Source organism: Vanacampus margaritifer, chromosome 16, assembly GCF_051991255.1.
Source record: "Vanacampus margaritifer isolate UIUO_Vmar chromosome 16, RoL_Vmar_1.0, whole genome shotgun sequence".
NCBI lineage: Eukaryota > Metazoa > Chordata > Actinopteri > Syngnathiformes > Syngnathidae > Vanacampus > Vanacampus margaritifer.
The window spans coordinates 1119126-1129886 of record NC_135447.1 but is presented as its reverse complement, the minus strand read 5'-3'; the positions used below and the strand labels follow the sequence as shown (position 1 = coordinate 1129886).

At 40.3% G+C, this 10761-nt stretch overlaps 1 protein-coding gene across 2 annotated transcripts; it reads right to left on the bottom strand.

Moving 5' to 3' along the window:
- Positions 1–550: 550 nt before the first annotated feature.
- Positions 551–10284, bottom strand: elmod1 (ELMO/CED-12 domain containing 1). 2 transcript variants are annotated; one of them, XM_077547150.1, is made up of 12 exons: positions 10138–10284; positions 9205–9265; positions 7716–7861; positions 7461–7489; positions 6914–7011; positions 6717–6846; positions 6500–6633; positions 6351–6419; positions 5249–5269; positions 4791–4841; positions 3388–3521; positions 551–3213 (listed from the first exon to the last, which is right to left on the bottom strand). In XM_077547150.1, the coding sequence occupies exons 2-12, from the start codon at positions 9219–9221 to the stop codon at positions 3038–3040; spliced, it is 1005 nt and encodes a 334-aa protein (XP_077403276.1). In that variant the 5' UTR covers positions 9222–9265; positions 10138–10284; the 3' UTR covers positions 551–3037. The 2 variants fall into 2 exon arrangements, with proteins under 2 accessions (XP_077403276.1, XP_077403277.1); XM_077547151.1 differs by lacking the exon at positions 5249–5269.
- Positions 10285–10761: the final 477 nt, after the last annotated feature.

Here is a 10761-nt window from a genome sequence, read left to right as displayed (position 1 = left end):
ATCTCTTCAACGTATGGTAAAATACAAAGTAGGTATAATAAAGTATTCATGCAGTTATGCAAGCCATCTATCCTAATCCAGGCATATGAATAAATTAGTTCAAAATTATTTTTACTGTACAGACATGACAGCTTAAAAATTGCTGAGTCAACGTGCGGAGCTTTTCAGTCGCGATTCGGCGTCCGTTATTCAGGACGCTTGTCTGGAGCTGAGCCGCACTAATCCGGACGCTCCTCATGCTTTGATGTTCATGTTGCTCCACTTGCACCCTCATCAGCGACCGTCACTTCTCATGCTGCCGTAGCGTTGGCTATAAAAAGTCTACACACCTCTGTTCAAATGCAAGAGAACCCAAGATATGTCATTGAAAAACACCATTAACGTGACCTATAACCTGCGCAGCTCGATTGAAAATAAATGACATGATTTGCTACCTGTCTGCAAACTGCTTTTGGGTCGCGAGCCACCAGTTGAGAATCACTTGATCAGGCCATCTTAAATCACCCGCTATCCGATTTTTGTATTTCAAATGAAAGAGCCATCCTTTAACTGTCTTTTACTTTTGTTTTTATTGATTTGTGTTCTCCAATGCACAACACGGACAAATAAAGCACAGCATTACAATATCTACTCAGAACATTTAGAAGAATATCATCAATCAATAAAGCAGTGAGACTCCACTTAAGAGTGCAGGCAATGAAAAACGTCAAAAGGCAAAACAGTGCTGCTGAACGGAGTAGTAAACAAACAATGCAATTCATGACGTTGCTATCGCAGAATCGTGTCTTGGTGAAGCAGCGTGTGGCTCAAAGCTCCAGATGACAGTACAACTTAATTGTTTTTTTTGCATTTCTGTTGCATCGACTGACTGGTCAACGCGGCCATCTTTTATTTCTCTTCCCACCTTCGGTTATTACCACGTCGTTCCAAAATGTAACTCGGCTGCAAACAGGGCACGACGAAAGCCACGAGCTAACAAAAAAGATCAAAACAATCATGTTGCAACTCCGCTACACCAAATGAATCGCAATTATTGCTTTGGCTGATGTCGGACATTAAAAGTGTCACATTCCATGGATTCCAACGGAAACAATCGTTGACGTGAGAAACATTCATGACAGAAAGTGTTTTGTTGTTTGTTTTTTGTAAATAAAGGCAAACGAGAAGCATTCTAATGCCAGAAAGACGCCACTTCAAACATACACATTCAAAATATTGGCAAGGTGATTGACTTATACAGAAATACAGAAACTCACAGACAGCTTCAGTGTCGTATTTTAAACATGTCATTATTTTTACTCTATTTGGTTGAGTGATTTTATTTTTTATTTTTTGGGTGTGATTAAGCAAAATGAGTGTAAAAAAGCAGAGGTGGGATTAAGTCACATAAGTGCAAATCATCTCAAGTCTTGTTAACCTTCAAGTTTCAAGCAAGTCCCGAGTTGCCAGTTCAACTCGCTGTGACCATTTTTTTTTTTTCCTTATATGGTCGCATCCGGCTTGTAAAGAGAGTCGCGTTTCTATAGCAACCTTCCTGGCCCCTCACATCTACAATTGAGAGTCTATTCTCTAAACCATAAAAAAAAAAAATACGGATGGGCTTTATGACTCAAGCATTCTGCCGCTTTCTCAGAACCCGTGTTTGGTTTACGGTCAAAGCAATGCGACGACAAACTTTTCAACAAATGAAGCAATTAATGAATGCCATATTAATGAGATACGAGACCTGGCAGCGAGTCGAAATGTACTCATCGCCCCCTAGTTGACAGCCACCCTTGAAAAGGTTTATAATTGCCTACAAGTAATACAAAATGGCGGACACTATGTTTGTCTCAGTGAAACTCCTCAACTCATGTCAACATAAAGGAGTTGCTTGATGCTTGGATGCCACAAGAGGGCAGCAAAGCACTCTTGTTGTCGAAATGAAATACTTCCAATTTTCTTCAACATAGTTCGTCAACACCAAGATGGCACCGAAGCAGTACTTTTAGAAGTTTGGCCTGCACACAAAAACAATGTAAAGGTTTTCTTTTTTTTAGAAGATAACGGATGAAAAATAAAAATAGGTGGATATGCCAAACTGCGAATATGCTGGGGTTTACTGCAGTGTAAGTTGAGTCAAGTCTCAAAAAATGCCACGTCAAAGCCAAGTTGAATATTTGAGACGCGTGAGCAGATTGCCGACTTCGGTCTGATTGCATTTAGGTCATGTGACTCGAGCCCCCCACCTCTGGTAGAGTGCGATACAATCATTAAAGTAAAAGTGACACGACGATGGTGCGACAATCGCTATGGTGATGTCTGATGCTGGTGGTGCATGTACATATATATTAGGGGTGTCAGGCGGCTCAAATTTTAATCCATCCCATAACTTCAATAGCTAACTCACAATCACTTTTTTATCTGTTCTAAATGTACAATAAAATGTACAACAACGTGTTTTTTTCATCATCTCGTTAACATAAAAGTGGAAAAAATTAAACTAAATAGAAATATGGCTGCATCTTTTAGTCATTGATACAGTAGTTTCATAGTAATTCACAAAATCAAGGTCATTTTTCTGCCACTAGATGGCATAATTGCATTTGTAAGACATTGGTTACAGCTCAGTGCATTTTTCTTTTCATATTAAGAGCTGTCCAATGTTTAACATGTAGTAACTTGTGAAATTCTGCACATTTTCAAAATTGTAAATACAACTTGACTCCAGGCTCCACAAATAGATGCATATTTATTACTGCAAAATTTTGATGTGGACGTGTCTGCTGCGTCGCGACTGAAATAAACCAAGTACAGGGAACTCGCATGTTTAAAAAGTTAGTGGCATGAAAGGAACTTTAAATTAAATTTACTCAAAATTAACGCACTAATTAATTTTGACACCCCTAATATATATATATATATATATATACATACAGTATATATATATATATATGTGTGCTGCATTCATGACATTTGCCCGAAAATATTTACTGACAGGCCTACAGGGACATCCGATGTTGGGTGATGGTAGGGAGGGGGGGGTGTAATGCCCCCCCTAGAGGTTGACCAGGTGTAGGTCAGAGGCTGAGAAGCGAGGGCAGAGCGCCGCGTCGCGGTCCCGTAGCTGCCGCAGGATCCGCCGGTGGAACTTGGCGCGCACGCGGTTGAACTCCATGATGTCGCTGGGGTCCTCCTCGATCCAGAAGCGGTGGAACTCCTGCATCAGGTAGCCTGACAAACACGCACAGCCAATTTGAAAGCCCCTCGGGTTGCAAAGCGCGGCCTCTGGTTGTCATGGTAACAAAAGCCCGACTCGCTATTGGTCGCTCGCATATGTCAATACAAATGAACGTAGCGACACAATCCAAACAGTAGTCGGAGTTCTCGTTCTCGAGGTTGACTCACAAAAGGTCTGCTGGAGGTGCGGCAGCGTGGCCATTTCGGGGGCCACGTTGTACAGGTGTGTCTTCAGGGCGCCGCTCACCAGCAGCGAGTAGGCCAGGTCTGTGATGTTGATGCCCACGATGGCGAAAGAATAGCTGCAGGGTGTGAGGAAGGACGTCAAGATTGTGGCGTAAAAGTCATGCATGTGCTGCTCAGAAACAGTCAACGTTCAACCACAAGATTAATAACTCTATTCTTTATTCAGGGATGTGATTTGACCAAAGTGAAATTATCTGAAAATTTAGCCGGGGGTCTGGGAGCCCCCCGGAGCTGATGGGTTTTGCGTGTTTTTAAGTACTTTCAATGCACTCACATGACAAAGAAATAGACAAAACAACAGCATCAATTTTCAATGTATATTGAACTATCCCATATAAAATGGCAGTTTTAGTCAACTCAAAATCAGTCACATTCAAAAACATTGGACTGCCTTTGCTTTTAAAAACTATCACTGAGAATATCATCATATCTAAGTAATGTGATTACTAAGTTAACACATAAATAATGTTGAAGAGTTCAAATTTCATGAACAAATAATTGTATCGTGACCAAATGAAAAGTAACTCATATTAGAGCATACCACAAATGTCTTTGTTATAGCAGAAGATGTTATCTGTCGGAGTCATGTGCATACACAATGAACTACTACCAAAAAAAAAAAAAAATCGGAATTTTTTTTTTTTTGAGGGAGATAAAAAAAGCGGAATTCCGCGAATTAGCGGAAAAATCACATCCCTGTTTATTTTATGCACATTATTTATTTGTTTATTTATTTATGTATTTATTTATTTGTAAATTCTAAAAATGTGTCATGTTGTTTTTGTGTTTAGTAAATCAATAGAATTGATTTGAATTAAATGAACTTTTAGTTCAGTTAAAAACATCAATCTGAATAAAATTCATATTATATTATAGCTTGATTTTAATAAATCATATCAATACATTTTTAGTAAATTATTTAAATACAGTGTGTGATTTTATTTTATTCTAATAATTTTCATTCTATTAATTTTAAAAAAAAAATCTTTTTCAAACAGCATAGTAACATTATTTTGTCATAGGATCTTTTATGAAATTATTTGTGAAACATTTTTTGTAAATTATCATGATAAGTATGTGATTTTATTTTTATTTGCAATTCATTTTTAGTCTATTTTTTAATGTAACAGTCTTTTTATTCTTATTTGTTATACTACAGTATATATAAATGTTTACAGTATGTTATTTTATTATATTCTTTTTTTTTTTCGTATTGATGCATATATTCATAAATAACATTTAAAATGGCTTTTACTTTGCATGACTTGTATTTATTGAGGACTGTGCTTGCCTTAACACACGGATTATAATCATGGAAGTCTTACCCAATGGCTTTGTCAATGTTCTTCGGCTCAAATTCGGACTCGTTTGCCTCGCTGTGAAGGACACACACACACACACACACACACACACACACGACAGTCAAGGGTTGCAGCAGAAGTGCTCATGATTCACTCACAACCAGCTCGCTATATAAATAAGATCAACACTCTGTATTATATTCTGTTAGAGTTCTTATACCAAATCTTATGAAATTGTTTACCTAATGAAGTGGGCCAATAAGCATATTTATATAAAAAAAAAAGATGAACTACAAATACTTGCAATGCTTTAAAACAGGGGTGGGCAACTTGCAGCACAAGACCACTTGTGCAATTCATAAATTCGGTACGAAATGACTCGTGGTAGAAAACGCTGTTTTAAATGAACCGCACGGAATTAACAACAATGCTGCGCAGCGTGCGGCTGACAAAGCAGGTGAGTGAGGGTGAAAATGGAGTACCTGCGACTCCCTTGTGCACTCCTGCGGCGGGCCGTGGGAGCGACACAGAGGAGGGAAGCGTGTGTCGAAACAGACAGAAGAAGCTCACTGAGATGCTGATGGCAAAGCAATACAAAGCAGTGATGCGATCAACACAAGATGAGGAGCCAGCGAGCGGCCGGGATGGAGGTGCGAACATCGGTGCCGAGACCCACGCGATATGGACAAAAAAAGTACCACCACATCGTTTGATCCGTCAGTTGAATCGCAATTCTTCATCAATTGCGGGCTTCCAATTTGTGAGAACTGTGGGATCTTTTTTTTTTTTTTTCCTGGTGAGCCTCAGGGAAGTGTTTTAAGTCCTTTCGATATGCTATTGAAACATCACTCCTCATCCTTGTTGAAAAAACACGAAATCCAAATTCACAAGGGTCTCACAAGGAAGCAGTTAACTTCTGAAGTACCAACGAGTGAGACACAATTTAGATTGGAGTTCCGCAGGGATGTTCTCAGTCCCATCGTTTTTCCACATAAGTCAAACCCTCCTCATTCTTATAGTAAGAGCTCGGGGAAAAAAAAAGCACAACGCAGGCAGCGGTGCTCGTCACTTCTTGAAATCTCATCCCTCAACCTTGTTGCAAGAACACTAAATCCAAATTGGCAAGGGTCTCACAGGAAGCCGTTCATTCTGAGCATCTACCGCAAGTACCAATTCAGTCAGACGTTCCACAGGGAAGTGTTCTACGTACCATCATTTTTCCACAAAAGTCAAACCCTCCTCATTCTTGTAGCAAGAGCTGGAAAAAGAAGTCACCTCTGATGCTTCAACATCCAGTAAAAGTCTAAGACATTGTGAAAGGGGGGGGGGGTTCCTTTTGAGTCTTGTCATACTTCTATAAAGGTTGAACCGTCCTCGCCTTTTTATTTTTTCACACCATTTGGAGGGGAGCTGATTTTTGTCCTTTTTTCAGAAAAAACCTGAGCAAGTCAAACACGTTTGTCCATATGTCGTGAAGCCGTCCGCGTGCGATGCACAGATGAGGTCACTCGCGCTATCGCGGAAATAACGTTGATGCAACAAATGGCGCGTGAGGGTCGACACAAATAAAGTTTTCTGCCATACTTGTGCTTGGGCAGCAGAGAGTCGTGGAGCATCTGCAGAGCCGCAGCCTTGTCGTGTTCCGCAAAGTACCTGCAGAGAGAGAAGAACTTCTTTTGGCGTCTTGCCCTTTTTTAGCGCCGTGTAAAAGTTCAAGGAGTTGTTGACCTTACAGAAGATTGTGGAGGCCCAGCAGGCCCATGCCTCGGAAGTCCGTCTTGGGATCGCTGCCTTGGAATCCGATCTCGCACCATTGCTTGGAAACGCGTCCGCTCAGGGGGGTGTCGGGACGCAGCTCCTTCCACAACTGCGCCGAAAAACAACAATAGTGATATTGTGCGGCCATCTTGTCAAGAAGAACACAAGCTACGGGTCGGGATGAATGCGCACCTTCATCAGCATGCCCTCGTGCTGCGCGTTCTCGCAGTCGTAAGGCTCCCGCCGCAGCTTCTCCACGTCGGCCACCAAGTTCCTGTAACCTACAATTTGCAGAAGGCTGGCCTGCAGGGAGATGCCCAACCTGGGGAAGAAAGGAAATCGTCATCTCCTCGTTCGGTTTGGCGAGCAGTGGCTTTACGGGGTCTTACTGAGGGTTGGTATCAGGGTTGATCTTCTTCAGAGCCATGATGTCATCAATAGTTTTGTCCACTTTGTCGGGGTGGCTGCTAAGGGCGGCCTGCAGCAGCTGCAAAGAAAATACTTGGGAGTCAACTTTAAACCTTTCCTGACAATAATAAGTTATATGTGACCTCACTCGCCTAAACATGACAGTCTAATTAATATTACATTTTTGGAATATGAGTTATGAAGCCATTTTTATCCATTTTAGGAGACGGCCATTTTGCCTCTTGCTGTCGACTAAAGATGACATCACAGTTGCTCAGGGCTCAGGCAACCACCAATCACAGCTCACCTGTTTTTTTTTTTTTTTGATTGTTACCTGAGACCTGAGCAACATTAATGTCATCTTCAGTCAAAAGCAAGTGGCAAAATGGCCGCCCCCCTGAGATGGATAAAAACGGCTGGGATTTTGCTGCCTCATATTCCACTAACAGAATATCATATTTAGACTATTATTGTGCCCCAAGAAAATTGGGTTGACCTCCCCTTTAATGGTTTAACTTGGATGTTTACCTCATTTTTGGAGTACTTCAGAGATGACTCTGCAAGAAAAACATTGCAAAAGTTGTGACATGTTGACCAAACCAGCAACTGAATCATAATCAATTGATGTTCATGTATAATAATGTCCTATTCTTGAATTAATGGACATAAATCAAAATGTTTCTATCTGATTTGTCGATAAAAAAAAAAATTTTATTTATTTTTTAAAGCCCTTCGTGATAGTATCCTCAAAAGGTCAGCAGGAGTGCGCAGTGCGCCTCTTACCAATCTTGAGCGTCCTGCGGGCGCCATGTTTGTTGTTGTAGCAGATCCGCTGTAGCTCGCAGCGCCCGGTCAACTTGCGTGCCACGAACTTGAGCCCTCGCCACAAACATTTGCAGTAGAGGAACACGAAGAACTGGGTCAACACCCTGCAGGGAAGAAGACGGGGGGGAGAAATTCATATTGTGCCGTTACAAAGACATGTCATTCATTCCGCATGGACATTTTGGGGGGGAACCAAGCCCCTATTATTTGCTGAAAATTAATTGTACTGTATTGCATTTGTTGAGTAACAGTAAGACACACTTAACTCATTTAAACCCGTCAAAACGTTATTTAATGATTTGTCCTTCACTCCCAAAAACGTATTTACACGTTTTTTTGTTTTTGTTTTTATGCAAGAGCATACAGAAGGTAGTTATTACAAAAAAAAACGTCCAGCAGGCGGCAACAGAGTATAAGAGAGGCTTTGCTCAGCCAGGGCCGTGTTGCAACAAGCTTTTTTTTGACAGTGTTTTCACCAGGAATGGATATCGATGAAACTTGGCTATATTCTAATGCTAAATGCTGCAAAACATAAACAGATACAAATATACTTTTTTTTTCCTGATGAAAGAAGAGAACTCTAACCTTTCTTTTGGTAGGTTTCATGTTTTTAGAGCAATAGAGCACAATATTCTGTGAGCCTTGCAAAAATCAGTCAAAACAGCCAGGAGTGAAGGGGGTTGCTTCGGTAAAAATGGCTCGGTGTGGCGTCGTTCCTCAGGGATGCATTCTAAGTCCTGTCATTTTTTCACTGTTATCTACAGATAAAAAAATTAAAAAAAAATGTCTTATGTTGTGAAGGAGCTTGTTTGTTGACGTTGAACGAGATTTGCCGACGTTGCGCGTGATGATGCTTTCAACATCCATGTTCAGTTTGACTTTTGAAGCATATTTTTACACATTTTTGGTTTTACACTCTCTGCTTTTCTAATACTTTGTCTCACTAGCCAAAGCAGTATTTCGCAATGAACAGAAATGAAGAGAAAGCTGTATGATAACCGCGCATAATTAGACAGAGCATATCCTTATAAAAAGCTACCTTTGCAGGTGACATTGAGTTAGAATAGAGACACGTGCCTCGTAGGAAATGCACGCTGACCTATTAAGGCACCATGTGAGACATTAGCTGCTGTACTTTGGCAAAAATTGCAGGGTGGCAAATCCACTTTTTTTTGTTTTGACTGTACCTGAATGAGAAATAATGGAGGGATAAAGCAAAAAAAAAAAAAAAACTCGCATGATCAATAACACCAGCGCGGTGCATGCAGTAAGAGCAACAAGAGGGCTATAAATAGAACAGACAGACGAGCGTTTGTTTACATAGCAGGTTCTTACTGGGTAAGATCGATACAGGGCCCGAACAGGAGAACTTGGAATTAATTGATTTGGTCTAAACAACATCACAAATGAATTCCGTCAGCAGACAATGGAGGGAGGCTCGTCTTACTTCAGGAAGTGCTTCATGATGCCTGGTGTCTTCTTTGCTGGAGCTTCTGCTGGGGGATCACCTGCAAAGGGAGCGTGATGATGGTCAACCGGATGCAATGTGCGAAAACTATAATCAGACAAATATTTAGGATGGCTTATTATGTAAATAACACATTGGAATTAGGAGAATTTAATGGCATGTTTCTTGTCTTTTGACTCTTGAGTAAAAAGTTGTATTTCATTTATTGTATGGAATGAAAATCTTGGATGGTGTCCCCCAAAAATTCTACCACTACAAAAAGACATACTTACAATAAAACATTTTTTACTTATCATATTTAGATTATTATCCTTTTGGGGAAACATCATTTTGGAAATTAAGATATATATTTTTTTGTTTCAAGAAGAAAAGTTGTTTTACTAAAAGTAGAAGGCTTTTTTTTTTTTTATCTACAAAAATGTGATCATACTTTTGAGAAATAGTGCTTCAGTTTTTTTTCCAACATAAAATTATTTTATCTTTAAAAAAAAAAAGCGAAATATTAAATGAGAAATCCTCATTTTTTAATACAAAATTCTCAACTTAAAAAAAAAAGAATACTCTTCCATACTAGCGGTCTGCATCCGGCCCGCGGGCCCTACGTTGTCCCCCACTGCTGCAGGCCTGCATCTGAGGAACTGTCCAGGGCGCGCAGCGATGAACGCGCCAGCCATCGCTTTTGCGTCCCTTCCCACCCAAATTGTCCTCTTGCAACGCGTCACCAGTTTCAAATTCGCGACACAATCAAATCACCGTGCAACAAAATAAAACATCAGATTTGAAGTCATCCTCTGCTGGATGATTAGCAAAAGCGGCGCGTCACATTTGCATAATCCGCAACCATGCGCAGCAATGCCCTCCGCCCTGCAAGGTCAGCACGTCACAAAACGCGTCTTAAAAAGATGATCTTACCGTTTTTAAATCTTTTAAAGGCTGTAAAAGCAGGCGACGTGCGGCTTCGTGTTTCCCCCCCCCCCGCCGTCACTCGGCTGCAGACGTCCGCTTCTCCTCCATGACGCCGTTGTGTGTGAGGACGCAGTCGAAAGGGGGCGCCAAAGTGCAAGGGAGCAGCTGAATGACGTCACGCGGCGGTCGGAGAGCGAGGCTCTGATTAGACTGCACACAAATAGTCGTAGAAAAATAAAACATAGACCTCTCAAATTGAATCTTACCTATTTTGAGGGAATTATCATTTTTGATACATCTCTTGCGAAAATAAATTCAATTTCTTAAAAATATATTAATTAGTAACTCGTCAGATGATCATCTTTTTTTGGCAAACAAAAGACATTGACCCCAATGGCAACATTCAATTATACAATTGTGTATAAAATACTGACACAAAAAACACACTTTTTTTGGTGGACTTTTGTATTTTATGTAAGAAATTTCAATATAATTGCATTAAGGTAAATAAAATGAAATTTGTGTTTAGTCAAACACTAAAATTTTCAATTATTCAATATTCTTTCTGCTTTTGGTACTCAAAAAAAAGTCGACTTTTCCACATGAATGCATTCAATAAAAATATATCAT